Source organism: Tachyglossus aculeatus, chromosome 14 (genome assembly GCF_015852505.1).
Source record: "Tachyglossus aculeatus isolate mTacAcu1 chromosome 14, mTacAcu1.pri, whole genome shotgun sequence".
Classification (NCBI taxonomy): Eukaryota; Metazoa; Chordata; class Mammalia; order Monotremata; family Tachyglossidae; genus Tachyglossus; species Tachyglossus aculeatus.
In genome coordinates, this window is record NC_052079.1 from 19415162 (window position 1) to 19430068 (window position 14907).

The following is a 14907-nucleotide window of genomic DNA, read 5'->3' on the forward strand; positions in this document are numbered from 1 at the left end:
GTCATAATCCCACAAAGTGATCCCCGTCTAAGAAGCGGGGAGAATCGGAATTGAATCCCCATTTTCCAGATGAGGTAACTGACTTTACTAAAGTCACACAGCAGGCAAGTGGCAGAGCCAGGATTAGAACCCAGGTCCTTCTGTCTCTGAGGCTTGGGATCTTTCTGCTAGGCCATGCTGCTTCCTTAATAATTTTATCAGCTTCCTTGAGGATCTCCCTGTCCCCAGCCTTTGAGCTCACCTTTCCTATCTGTTCCTCACACAGTGACCCTGGTCATCATCATCATCATCATCATCAATCGTATTTATTGAGCGCTTACTATGTGCAGAGCACTGTACTAAGCGCTTGGGAAGTACAAATTGGCAACATATAGAGACAGTCCCAACCCAACAGTGGGTTCACAGTCTAAAAGGGGGAGACAGAGAACAAAACCAAACATACTAACAAAATAAAATAAATAGAATAGATATGTACAAGTAAAATAAATAGAGTAATAAATATGTACAAACATATATACATATATACAGGTGCTGTGGGGAAGGGAAGGAGGTAAGGTTGGGGGGATGGAGAGGGGGACGAGAGGTCCAAAGCACCTCACGGCATATATTTCACCACTCCCCCCAAAACTTCACAGCTTCGCATGTCTCTTCGGGTCCCTTCACGTCAAGCAAAAACTCCTCACAGTTAATAATCATATTAATAATAATAATAACAATAATGGTATTTGTTAAGTGCTTCCTATGTGCCAGGCACTGTACTAAGCACTGGAGTTAACTAGTAGCTACTCCAGGACTTAGCACAGCCTAAGAACATATCTCAAGGTACATATTGTTTCAAACCAAAGCTGTACCTGGATTGAAGGTGACTGCAAAATTGGATTCTTTAGAACTGGAAAAATACCTCTTGTGTGTTGCTGCTCTTTCGGTTTTATTTATTTGAACTTTGTCATTTTCCAGTCTACTGCCAAATCCTGGTGGTTTTTCCCCCGCACAGTATCTTCCTGAATCACCTCTTCTTCTCCATCCAAGCTGCTTCTCTGCTGTCCAACAGTCTGTCCTCGCCACGGCTAACATATTGCATTGGCCGCTTCGCTCGTCTCCAAGCCCCAGTCCGCGCTAAAGCAAATCGAGCTGGACACTTGTCCCACCTGGGGCGCCTAGTCTCAATCCCCATTTTATGGGTGAGGTAACTGAGGCACAGAGAAATGAAGACTTGCCCAGGGTCGCACAGGAGACAGGTGGCGGAGCCGGGATGAGAACCCATGACCCGCTAACTCCCATGCCCGGGCTCTATCCACCACGCCACACTGCTTAGCCAACTCTCCCCATCATAACTATCGCTTTCTTCATTCCTCCCAACTGGACCTCTCTCTCTCTCGTCTGCCAACTTCATTCTCTTCCTCCTGCTCATTCCCCCGCGCCTCTTCCTCCCCAAGTAATTCCCCACAACCCAAGGCATTACAAATCAATCAGTTATTTTTAGCACTTACGTCCCTATTTATATCCATCCACAGCACTTACGGAGAGATCTTTATTCCATTGTGCGCCCAGTTGTTTGTTTTGATTACTGTATAATACTTTATGCTTGACTCCCCCAGTTAGCATGTAAGCTCTTGTGGGTAGGGAAGGTGCCAACAGCTCGTTTCGTACTTCCCAATCACAACACCTTGTAGAACCTCACCAGGTACTATCACCACTGCCGTTTCACTTTATTCATTCAATCGTATTTATTGAGCGCTCACTGCATGCGAAGCCTTGTACGAAGCGCTTGGGAGAGTACCTAATAACAGCAAACCCGTTCCTGCCCACAACCAGCTCCCAGTCTAGAGGACTTTATTGAAGCTGAAATGTCCGTTCCATCCTCTGAGTCCTTCCGGGTAGCGCGTCAAGTCCGTTTTATGTGGCGAAAGCGTTCGTTTTTATTTACTACCGTTTGTATTTTGTGATTACGCTGCCTGTTATTGTTCTGAATTTCTTCTGGGAATTGATAGCTTAATCCGAAATGGAATTGAATTAATGTAGTGTACCGGGCCGGATTGTGACACTGCACTCCAGAATCTTCGCGCTGTAATTTGTGTCATTTCTCGGGGCTTTAATCTAATTCATAATTGATTTGTTTGTAGATGCTGGCATCACCATCAACATCAGGTCAGCTGTCTCAGTTTGGGGCAAGTTTATACGGGCAACAAAGTAAGAATTTTGCAATTTCATGGTACTTTTTAAGAGTAAGAGTTGCTTTCATGTACATTTCTATATGGGCTTTCAGAAGGGTAGGCAGGGAACTTTCCTTGCTTTTCTTGTATTATTACTTGTTTACCTATCCTTTTGTGCTTGCTTATTCTGCTTGTTTCAAATTTTTGGGCCTTAGAAATGTTGGAATTCCATTATCATAATGAATTTGGTGCCGTAATTATATTTCTCTGTAAGTAGTATGCAGTTGAATCAACATTATCCCAAAATTTCTACATCAGATGCTAAACAATAAAAAAAAAAACGAGACCAAACACATTTATAGGTCAGTTAAGAGCAAACAAATTGCTTTGGATTTTATCTTCAATTTTTCCAAAAAGCAAAATGTACATGAACCATAAAAAAAACTGGCATACCAGATTACCCTGTGATTGTGTCAGGAAATTATTTTGTATTTCATTTTTTTCCCTGTGCCCTCTGGTTTCTCCCTTCCCTTTTTTAGACATGAATCGGCTGCTACTTAAGGAACAGTGCAGTAAAAGCAATGCTCTCTGGCATTTCATCAACTAGAAAGCTCTAGTAACCTGCATTTCTGTTGTTCTCCAAATCGAGAGCAATCTTGGCTGATTGATCCCTGACGGGGGGGAGAAACTAATGCTAGACTATATTTGAATTCTTCTCAGTGGAAGGGAGGGGTCAATAAAGTGAAGCAATCGATGTCAGTCACATTTATCAAATACCTCCTGGTCACAGGGCCCTGAACTAGACTTTGGGGAAAAATACAAGACAGTTTAAATTCATTCATTCATTCCTCCGTTTGTATTTATTGAGCGCTTACTGTGTGCAGAGCGCTTACAGTATAACAATAAACAGGCACATTCCCTGCCCTCAACCAGCTTACAATCTAGATATGAGGACCTTATAGTCTGTTAGGGGAGATGGATGACTAAATGAACAAATAGGTTGTTCTCTAAGCAGTTCTTCTGAAGTCTGCCGTACGAACTCTTTTGGGGAGACCTAGCCACGTGGTAATAAGCCAGGCCCAGTCTTCTGGTCACAAAGGTGCTCGGCCGGAGGGCAGAATTCCCCCTCCGAATGTCCGGCGCTAGGGAGTGTATCCTCGCTAATTGAAGCCCGCTAAGATTTAGCCAAATAGAGTGTAGGCTCGCTGTGGGCGGGGAACGTGTCTGTCAAGTCTGTAAGCTTGCCTGTAGACTTTAAGCTCATCGTGGGCAGGGAATGTGTCCGTTTATTGTCATGGTGTACTCTCCCAAGCGCTTAGTACAGTGCTGTGCACAAAGTAAGCACCATTGATTGATTTAGTGACCTCGGTTGTATGTGACCCTCACAAATCTTCTGCATGAACGACGCAAAGACTCGTCTCAAGAAGAGTTTCCCCATGGCACCCTTGACTCTGGAATTAACTGGAATTTTTGGCAGGCTGACAGCCTAATAATAACAATAATAATAATAACATTAATAACGATACGTGTTAAGCACTTACTACGTGCTAAGCACTGGGGTAGATACAACTTAATTAGATTGGACACAGTCCCTGTTCCATATGGGGTTCACACTCTTAATCCATCTGAAAGATAAATACGATTGAATCAGTGATGTAACTGAGACCCAGGGAAGTGAAGGGACTTGCCCAAGGACACACAGCAGACATGTGACGGAGTCAGGATTAGAACCCAGGTCTTTCTGACTCCCTGCCTCTTGCTCTCTCCACTAAGCCATGCTGATTTTGGTAGGAGCTGTTACTCAGTGAACTTATACGCTATTGACGGGCCACAGCAGTTTCCCTGAGTAAGAACAGTGTATTTAACATTCTGTATATGAGTTCTGGGTACTGTTCCCTACAGTCCAGCACAAGAGCATATTCTCATCCATCAATCAATCAATGGTAGTTATTGAGCGATTACTGTATGCAGAGCACTATACTAATCGCTTGGGAGAGGATAATACAGCAGAATTGAGAGCTGTATTCAACGGCCTCTAGTCTTGCACACTACTGTTTTGTAGGTGGGCTCTCTGCCTGTCACCAGCTATTGCTTAGGAAGCACCTGGCTCATATTGCCAGGTGTCTCCAAAAAATTGTACTTTTCTCAGTCTAACAGTAAGAGGAATGGTCTGCCAGAAAGATTAGTAGACATTTAAAGGAACATTTAAAAGATGTGGGTCCAGTCAATAAAAATGGAGTAGCAAATATTTCCAGATCTCATTTCTGAATTTAGCCGGCCTTTATGCTGTCCATTTCTGGCGGGTAGCCCAATTAGTGTGGATTTTAAGTAGCTTGAAAACCTCAACTTTCCTGAGCGATGCAAAAATTCGATTTGAAGAATTTTGCGGAAATCTTCCCTTGCAGAAATCTGGGCTTGTAATTACTCCAAGTGTGGGTAGAGATAAACAACTGTTTACTGAAAGATAGCCTTCCCCCAAAGCCTCAGAAACGCTTACTACACTTCAAAGAAAGAGTCCACCAATTTAGTAGAGGTCCATTTCAACTACACTGAAGTGGCTGCCTTGCATCTGAGATCATTTTTCTCCTACTCCTTCTAAATTTTTGCCCCAGTGATGCTTTACTTGGAGCAAGGCACAATGTTTGAACAATGTGCTACCTGGGATAGGACCAGAGCTAAGTGTTTCCTGGGCCTCAGGTTACTGGTTGAAGAGCTAGGAATTCCTTCTTCAGCAAGTCTTCCCTAACTTTTTTCCGGGTTGGAAAGGCAAACTAAAGCCGGTGGCAGGGGGGTGCGGTGGGGGGATATGAAGAAGTCATTGGAATGTGACCAGTTGGAATTGTATCTGCCGTGGTTGTAGTCTTTCAACTTCCACAGGAACAGAATAGGCTTGGCTCATCCGTTTTTGAGTTTTTCTTATCGAGCCATGAGGATTTAATGAGCTTTGCCTGCTGTAAAACGAATAGTGGTTAATTAGTCTGTTGTTATAATAATAATAATTATTATTATGGTATTTGTTAAGCTCTTACTATGTGCCAAGCACTGTTCTAAGCACTGAGGTAGTTAACAAAGTAATCAGGTTGTCCCACTTGGGGCTCATAGTCTTAATCCCCGTTTTCCCGATGAGGTAACTGAGGCCCAGAGAAGTTAAGTGGCTTGCCCAAGGTTACACAGCAAACAGATGGCGAGGCCAGGATTAGAACCCACGTCCTCTGACTTCCAAGCCCGGGCTCTTTCCACTAAGCCACGCTGCTTCTCTATAGTAAAACATCAATTGATTATCATCAAAAAATAGCTTATCATTAAATAGAATAGAATCTACATTTTATTGAATCATTTTTTAAAAGGTTATTTTCTAAACCATTGTCTCCTTTTGGGTCAAGCAGGAAGTAGAAATCCTTTTCAGCTCCAATCCTTATTTCCAGGCAGTTTGTCTTTGACTTGATTGTCTTTCTTCTCGTCATAATTCTCCACTGAGATAAATTGGAAAAGAAAACTATTTTGAACTCTGTTGTCATTTTTTTAATCTCACCAGTTAGTGGAAAATGGTGAATCTGTTTTGCAATTAATATAACTTTTCACCCGCTTTGTCCTTTCGTGCATACATATTATTGTAGCCCACACATTTATGTTCCAGAACTTGGGTTTGGGGCAGTACTAAAAAACACTTTACATTACTTACAAACAAATATGAAGTACTTAAAATCAGCTTTTTTTACCCTGTAGTTTTAATAGAGCGCTTAGCTGTGTGCAAAGCACCGTATTAAACTCTTGGGAGAGTACAATGTAACAAGAAGCAGACACATTCCTGCCTGCAGCTAGCTCCCAGTTTATAAGAGCCACTTCGCTCAGACCTGATGGAAAGTAAAATTTTGGGTTTGTTTGACCCAGAGTAAATCTAAGCTGCAGTTTTCAGAAAACCTGCATTGTGATTGTTTGATTGAACTTGGAAAATATAGACATTTTTCACCTAGGATTCTGAATCCAAGAGGGTGGATTACTAGAGCTTTTGTTTTGCTTCTTCCTAGCCCTTCATTAGCACCTCCACAGGAGAGCAAGAGGTGGAAGAGGATTTTGGCCCATTAAAATCCTCTCCTGCTTTAATTCAAAGCCCTTTCCTCTTTTGATTCTTAAGAGAGCAGGGAATCCTCATAAAAGTCATATATTTGGAAATAGTCACTCTTTAGTCTTCTCTAGCCTGAAGGCTCCAGAATTCCTTCAGTATTCCTTATGGGATGATTTCTTCATCTCCTTATATAATTTTTGTCACCCTTCTGTTCATCTTTGAAACTGAAGTAGAGATAGAATTGTCTAATGAGTGGAGAGTATCACAGAAAAAGTACTTCCCAGTCTTGAGTCTAATAATCCTACTGTGTAGACCCGAAATACTGTTGAATCTACTACAATAAGTACACGCAGGATAACTCTTTTATTTGAATTCCGGGCACCTAAAAACAACATACAGGTCTTTTCTGTCATAGGTCGGCTTAGCCAGCCTGTCCCCATTCTATACTTTGGTTTGTTTCTCATCCATAACAGCTTTAAATTGCATTTCCCATTTTTGAATTTGACCCTGATTTTTTTAAATAGGACCGTTTCCCCAGTTTATCAGGGTGACTGTGAGTTTTTTAGTCTTTCAATCCCATCCAGTTTCAGGGCACCTGCAGATGTGGAATATAGTTTCCATTTCTCTGCCCAAGTCACCAGTAAAAAACAAAATAACCTAGTCCTAGGTCTGGTCCCTGAGGCATATCCCTGAGGCAACCTCCCCTGCCCACCCCCCAAAAAAACCCTAGGTGAATTCTGAGCTGTTAATGGCTCTGCTTTGGATGCCACCCGTGAGCCAGCCGAGACCAAATATGACCAATCAAGGCTTCAACTTTTCTAGTTTCCTTGAGGTAAATTATCAGCTGCAGCCATTTTACTGTAAATTATCTAAGACTGTTCAAAATCCAAGCTTAATTTATAAATATGATTATAAAACCAGTGCAAGGCTATGTATTTTCTAACATACATTTTGAAAGTGACCAGTAAATGAAGGATTCAGTTAGGTGGGATTCCATTTCCTTTTCTGCCTTTTAAACTTTTCCACTTTTTTGGCTTATGGTTTTGACAGGGCAAATCAAAAGGTATATCTGTTTTTAAAATGAAAATCCCCTACAAGATGGTGACATTTCATAAAGTATGACACTTTGGACGGAGGTAATACATTATATATTTAAAACCGTACAAAAGCGAAGCACCTTTTCGTATCACGACTCTTAAACTCCCAAACTTCCTATAGTCGATTTTATCGTAAGTCAATGGCAACTGTAGAGTTTCCTTAATATATTGTACAAATTGACCCCCCCCGCCAATTTATTTAGAGTTTAAATTAAAGAGAATACAGATAGGTTAAAAAAAATCCCTTGAATTTGCCAGCATTTTGTACACCAGATTTCTTTCCAGAATCTACTTCAATTGAACAGATTTTGTTAGTCGTATGATTTTCCGTTTTACCCTTTTGAAGAAAATGTCCATGATAGGATACTGTCATTTCGCATTGAGTTTTCCAGAGGATGGGTAGCACTTGTGTTCTTTTTGACGATGAGTTTCCCCACTCTGCATTTTTTCCTCTTTTTTCTTTTTTAATAGGTGCACTAGGCCTTCCAATGAGGGGAATGAGCAACAATACTCCTCAGTTAAATCGCAGCTTATCACAAGGCACTCAGTTACCTAGTCATGTAACGCCAACAACAGGGGTACCGACCATGTCACTTCATACGCCTCCATCTCCCAGCAGGTATTGTTTGGTGAATCAGAATATTTCTGCAAAACCTAGAGTTGTGATGAAAACAGTCCTGCTGTATTTTCCTAAAAGAAAACCTCTCCAGTCCCTTCATTTTCTGGTTCAGGGCATCCCACCGCCAGAAAATGAATAGAATGCCCATATGTTAGAGGACAAGGCTTTCTGTATGGTCAGAAATGCTTGACATTGAGCAGGGGTCAGAAGCGTGTTTTTGTGACTGGGCTGGGGGAGCGAGAGGGCGTATGCAGAAGGTCTGGCGTACTGGACAGGATGGCCTCATTTGGCCGTGCTCTGGTATCCAACGGTCACGATATCAAAAAAGAAAAAAGGGATACGGGGCCAACGTTTGCATTAAGAAATCTGCGAGACAGGTTTAAGTTTAACAAACGTTGTCAGTCGTCTCGGATTTGCCCAACATCCGTCGAATTCCCGAGGTGGGGGTCAGGGGAGGAGGTATGGAGAGAAGGGAGGAGAGGCAGACTCTTCTTAGAACGAGATCATTTCAGCTGAGAGAGCCGTTTCCCAATCTCGGGGTCCTCTGGATTTCTTGTGAGGAGCTGGAAGGAGAGTTGGAAACTTACCTTGGCTTAACGGGTTTGTCTTTCAGAGGTATATTGCCTATGAATCCTAGGAATATGATGAACCACTCCCAGGTTGGTCAGGGCATTGGAATTCCCAGCAGGACAAATAGCATGAGCAGTTCAGGATTAGGTAGCCCTAACAGAAGCTCGCCAAGCATAATCTGTATGCCAAAGCAGCAACCCTCTCGACAACCTTTTACTGTGAACAGGTAAGATGGTCTGATCCTGTGCTGTGCGTGGTCTTTCGGCTTATCGTGGATGTTTGTGACTCTGACCCCTCTGTTCTCTGGTGATGTCTGTCTGAGGCCCTGCCCTCTCATCAGCAGTTCAGCAGTTAGGTAGATTCTCAACAAGATACCAAAAGGGCTTCAGAGGCCCCCGGGGCGGGTTGGGGTGGGGCAGGAGGGTTGTAGCACTGCCCCCACTCTAAAAATAGGATGCCCCAGGGAGCAGCCGGGAGCTTCAGATAGGGAAAACCCTTTCTGTGCAGTACTTCTCCTTTTTTTAAAAAAAAAAAAAAATCTCTGGCCTTCAAAAAATTCCTCCGAAAAATCACAGCGAAATGTTTAACGTGAAAAGCTCCGTTTAATGACAGAAGGACTCATCCTGGGTGTCCACTGGCCACGATCTGCTGGGATGTTCTCCACCGACCCAGTGAAAGCAGAGACATTTGCAGTCCAGGGGCCATCCTTGCGAATGAGAGTTGTGGAAGATCAACTAAGTTAATTTAATCTGCAGAGTGATACACATTCAGTCCTCTGCTTTTGACTGATTAGTTATGGAGCCTCTATTTCTTGGTCAAATAAAGAAATGTTTACAAAAAAAGGATCTCAGAGGGAGCCTACCCACACTGCTATACCGTTTTGTTTTCAGTTTTTTTTCCCCCCCATATAATTACAGCTTGTGTTAGACCAACAAAGCAGCAGGCTTGGTTGGCAAACTGAGTGTTTCAGGCCTCTAAAAGGGACCTGTTACCCTCTCAGGAACGTTAATATTCCTTTATGGGAACTTGTTTGGAGAAAGGTTTTTGGAAAAGTTGATAGTGGGCAATGATTGAGATGAGACAAGAGTTGCAGAAGGCCCTTTCATATCTCCTTCTCTGGGTCTATTTCCTCTTTTAGGTTTGCCCCCTGCAAATACTTCAAATATTTTAGGTAGTTAGCATATTTCCTGTTTACTGTCGCCTGGCAAATTCCAGTTCTTTGCTTTAATCTTATGCTTGCATTCAATCCCTTTCTAATTTCATTTTTCTGATTTTTTTTTACGAGGGACTGTTCTTTCAACATCCTCTATTTTTTTATGCAGACCGTAATTTTGTTGGATTTGTTACTGTGTACTGTAGTGCCTCTCATTGACTGTGTGTGTTTTTGAATGGATTTTGTCTTTGAATATTTTAGTTTCTGTTGTGAGTTATTGATCTTTTGCTTGTAAGTTTGTTCTTTAACCAGGACTAAAATTGCCGAACTACCCCCACAGAAAGCCCACCAACACTGCTATGAAATTCTCACAGAATTTTCTGTGATGAGGTTATAGGTGTTTGAAATTTATCATTTGGATGGATTTTTTTTTTTAATGGTGTTTCATTAATGCTTATTATGTGTCCAGTAGTGTTCTAACCACTGGCCAGTGGTGGAGCTGGGTTTAGAACCCAGGTCCCCTTACTCCCAGGCCTGTGGTTTATCCACTAGGCCATGATTGTGTTTCTGAAATTGCTGAACTATCCCTTTGTCCTTGCCTACCCAAGAGGACAAATAATGTCCACAATGATGCACTCTGTTTCCAGAGAAATAGCAGTTAGGGGTTGTATTTCTAATTTTTTTTAGAATTCTTGTGTGAGCCCAAGCTTATTTAGCTCCACTCTCCATTCTGTCAAGGAAACCTTTTTTATGATGCTGAGAGTTATGCTGCAGGTAGAAAATGAAGCGATTTGGACAGAAAGAGTGAAGATTACATAGTAATAATAATAATAATAATCGTGGTATTTGTTATGTGCCAAGCACTGTTGTAAGCGATGGGGTAGATGCGAGGAAATCAGGTTGTCCCACGTGGGGCTCACAGTCTTAATCCCCATTTTCCAGATGAGAGCCTTGAGGCCCAGAGAAGTTGCGTGGCTTGCCCAAGGGCACACAGCAGACAAGTAGGGGGGACAGGATTAGAACCCACGTCCTCTGACTCTCAAGCCCGGGCTCTTGCCACTAAACCACGCTGCTAGCTTGGTTCTTATTGTAGTAAGCCAGGGCAAGTGAATCCTGTCCCGAATGAAACACCAGTAGGTGGGTGAAGCGTTAGCCCCTCGCGGACTACCTGTTTCGTGTTGCCTTTTGGTACCCCAGAAGGAACCCTGACAATATTTATCCTCTACTACGGTGCTAACCTATTCGGACAATCTGCAGTTTACATCTCTGCAGTAGAAAAGCAGCTTTATTGGGGCCAATAACAAGATAATTAACAAGGACAAAGGAAAGCAAGGAGTACTGAGTTTAGAAAATTACGATCAGTACTACTTTCTAACCTGGCCGTATCAAGACCATTAAAGAGATAGTGTCCGGTTGTTTCTCATTTTCCTCAAATAAATGACAGCGTTTTTCAATCTAAAATTATTTTCTACGCACACAGTATGTCTGGATTTGGAATGAACAGGAATCAAGCTTTTGGAATGAATAACTCCTTATCAAGTAACATTTTTAATGGAACAGGTAAGTGTAATCTTTGGAGGGTATCCCAGAAGAAGCTTTAAATCGTGAAAGCCCTAAGATCATTTCAAATGCTGGCTTTGATATGTTGTGTTCTGACCATAAAGGAATCGTTGCGAGATTGCCCCTTCTCCCATCTTACTGGGCAGATTGAGCCTTTCTCCCTTTGGCACGGAATGCCCTTCTGGCTCAGAGGGCAGAACAGTGGGAGCAAGTGTAAGGCAGGGAATGCATCTAGGTGGAAGTAATCCACCGCAAGCCTCCCGGATGGTGGACCGTGAGGGTAGCGTTTATGGCCGAGGAAATAGGCCTGTTAGTTCACCTTCGATGGGTTCTTTAAATTGCCCGTCCAGGATATGGGGCGGCAGCCAAAACATGCCACCAAAGTTTCAGGCACCGTCAGGAAAGGTTTCGAAAATCAAACAGAATGGTTTTACCGCTGTTTCCAAGCTGTGTGAATTCACGCTTACAAGCCGGTAGGCATTTCTGGCCGGTGCATTTTAAGAAGGATGTGACAGACCCAGAAAAGAAACCTAGAAGGATGACCAAAATCTTCAGGTGGAATGGAGCTGCTGCCCCTTCCTCCTCCTCTTGCATGTTCAACTTTTTGCTCTGCCCTGTCCTGAGTGGTTTTCTGGCCTCTTTAGACTTTTATCCCGGCCCCTTCCTTTCCCGTTCCTCCGTGTCCCCCTTCATTAAACAAACAAACAAACAAAAACCATACAGGGATGACAGGGCCGGCTCTCAACGCCTGTTGGTCTGCAGCAGCAGTACAGGCCTGAAGAAACCGATTTCCTCCAGGGATCCAGGGGGGCAGTTTCGAAGGTCATGGTACCTAAGCACTAGAGGACAGAGATTGGAGCCATTTAGGGACCATCAAGACAGCAAGGCCCATCGGACTTTGGGGCTGAGATCCAGGCATTGGGAGGGAGACTCCAGTAGCAAGGCGGAAGGAGCTCGAGAGACACAGGTTGAGGGAATGAACTTGGGGTGCGCAGGAGCAAAAAAGTCCCTAAACACAGCCGTAGTATGACATTTCACATTTTCAAGGAACATACTACTTGTGGATCTTGGGGGATGACGATATCCAAAAAGAATTTAGGTTAATCCCTGCACAATCAATCAAGGAGGGGTATTGATTGTGCTCACTCTGTGCAGAGCACTGTATTAAGCTCTTGAGAGGGCACAATGCAACAGACTTAGTAGACACATTCCCTGCCCTCAGGAATCTTAGATCCACAGAAACAATTATCTGTTATTTGCTTTTAGTAAGAAAAATGAGGTATTTTAGAATGTGTATCTCTAATGAGCAGACTATCAACCCTCTTCTTCCCGAGAGACCTTTGGTCTGTTTTGGGGAAACAGAATGCTCCGCCAGGTAGACCGATTGGTCTAACTCAGAGTTGAATGACGTTTTCTTTCTAGCTACTTTACCCGGTGTTACCTGGGAAAGTTAAATTGATTTTAGGTATTTCCCAAAATGCATATATGGAGTCCTAGAGAATGCTAGAAATAAAGACAACACATTTTCTCTTTCATTTTTTTTTTTAATTTCAAAGAAGTTCATCAAAACCGTTCTTCAGTTTTCCATCGGGAACAGAGTAAAATAAGCAAAAGCTACCGTCAGCCCCCTCTCTTGAACACAAATTGTGAAACGGAACTCGAGGAAAGCTAGCAGCTTCCAAACGAATGTCCGAAAATTGTCTGAAACATGTTCCCAGGCCCCGGGGCAGCTGGCTTCTGGAAAGAGGTCAGGCAGTCCAGCAACTCTTCTGGAACGGAGATTAAGAGCAGAGCTCCCTTCAGGCTGGACTTCCTGAGGAGAAAATGTGGTATAGCCAGCAGGTGGGCCCTAGGCAGTCCCTTGCCAGGTGCATTTCCTGGGTCTCCCTGAACCCCAAGCCATCATCACCATCAGTCGTATTTATTGAGCACTTACTATGTGCAGAGCACTGTACTAAACGCTTGGGAAGTACAAATTGGCAACATATAGAGACAGTCCCTACCCAACAGTGGGCTCACAGTCTAAAATGGGGAGACAGAACAAAACCAAACATACTAACAAAGTAAAACAAATAGAATAGATATGTACAAGTAAAATAAATAAATAAGTAAATAGAGTAACAAATATGTACAAACATATATACAGATATACAGGTGCTGTGGGGAAGGGAAGGAGGTAAGATGGGGGGATGGAGAGGGGGACGAGGAGGAGAGCTGCTTCTCAGACCGTCATCCTGCAGTGTCGGAAAGGAGCTCTGAAAGTTCCCTCACGGCCTGTATCGTAGTAATGACTTGGTCTCAAACCGGGAGGGGCCTGGAAGAATTTTCCAAATCATCACTCACGTCCTTCCCTGTCCTTTTAGAGGCAAAACCAGAACCTCGCTCCTGTCATCTCCTCAGGACGGGAGAGAAATGGTCTGCGTTTTTACTTCCCTTCTTCTCTTCCCTTCCTCCCTCTCCCCCATCCTCTTGGGCAGCCTCAAAGCCAAAAGGTTTCAGCCTGGCTCTTGGAGCGGCCAGTGATGTAGGATTCTCTTCCCTTCCAAAGCATCTACACCTTTGCTCCCTTCGATGAGCCCCCAAAACTGAGAACATACTTGGGACACTTCCAGGCCAGGTCAGTGGAGCAAAAGTGAAGGACATGTATGGAAAGGAGGAGGAAGAGCAGTGGAGCAAAAGAGAAAAACATCTGTGGAGAGGAGGAGGAAAAACAGGAGCTACTGTTCTTGCTGCTCCCATTGGGCAAGGAGGGGCAGAGGAGGAAAAAGAGGGAGCCGGGAAGGTAGCCTGGGAGCCGTTCGCCAGCTGGGAGAGAGAACAGTAAATGCAAATAGTCCAGGCCTTCCGAACCAGAATAGCCCTGAGATTTCCCCGTAATCCCTTTTCTCAGTTGCCGGCAAACCAGTCTTTTCAAATGGTATTTTCCAAACAAAAATAATGAGTCATTTCCCACCTAGGTCCCAGGTCTGAATTCCCCAAGATTTCAGGTATCTGTGTGGCAGGGATTTGTCCTTCCACCAGAAACGTTTGGTTGACTCCTAGGCGACTTTAGGTTTTAGGCTAGCCTGGAAGTTCTCTCCAGGCTAGCCGGTAGAGTTGGTATTTGGTTCGACCATCCCGAAGAAGCGTCAGAGGGATTAATAACTTATTTCCTTCATTGGCGTTTAGATGGAAGTGAAAACGTGACAGGATTGGACCTTTCAGATTTTCCAGCGCTAGCAGACCGAAATAGGAGGGAAGGAAGTGGCAATCCAACACCGTTAATAAACCCTCTAGCCGGAAGAGCTCCTTACGGTAAGCTGGTGTATTTTAAATGTCCCGTTTAAATGAAATTTAAGTTTTCCAGATATGTAATAGTAGCTGAAAATCCAGTATTAGGAAAATCGGAGGATTTATAAACGCACAGTCCTTTTTTCAGTGCCATTTTAGCCTGTATGTATGATTATGTCGCTTGAGAGATTCATCGTGTGGAAATACCCTTTAAGATGGCAATGTGAAGGCTTAGGTTGTGATATTCAAAAGAAGATTTTTACAAATCTACTTTATTTTTGTTTGTCTCTGAAGTTTTCTAATTGCCTTCTCTCTCCTGCCCCCTCCGAAAAAAAGAATATGATCAGAATAATCTAAAGAATACTTTCTATGTTTGTAGGAAATTTTTAAGTTTATGGAGGTGACAGATCACAAAGCGT

At 43.2% G+C, this 14907-nt stretch overlaps 1 protein-coding gene across 3 annotated transcripts in view; it reads left to right on the forward strand.

Annotated features, from left to right (window-relative positions):
- CNOT2 (CCR4-NOT transcription complex subunit 2) overlaps positions 1-14907 on the forward strand; it is a 121191-nt gene that overhangs the window by 80839 nt on the left and 25445 nt on the right. For all 3 annotated transcript variants that reach the window (XM_038756243.1, XM_038756241.1, XM_038756242.1), the window contains 5 exons: positions 2124-2190; positions 7788-7935; positions 8549-8731; positions 11139-11218; positions 14387-14512. In XM_038756243.1, the coding sequence (XP_038612171.1) occupies positions 2124-2190; positions 7788-7935; positions 8549-8731; positions 11139-11218; positions 14387-14512 (604 nt within the window). The remainder of the gene's footprint in view (positions 1-2123; positions 2191-7787; positions 7936-8548; positions 8732-11138; positions 11219-14386; positions 14513-14907) is intronic.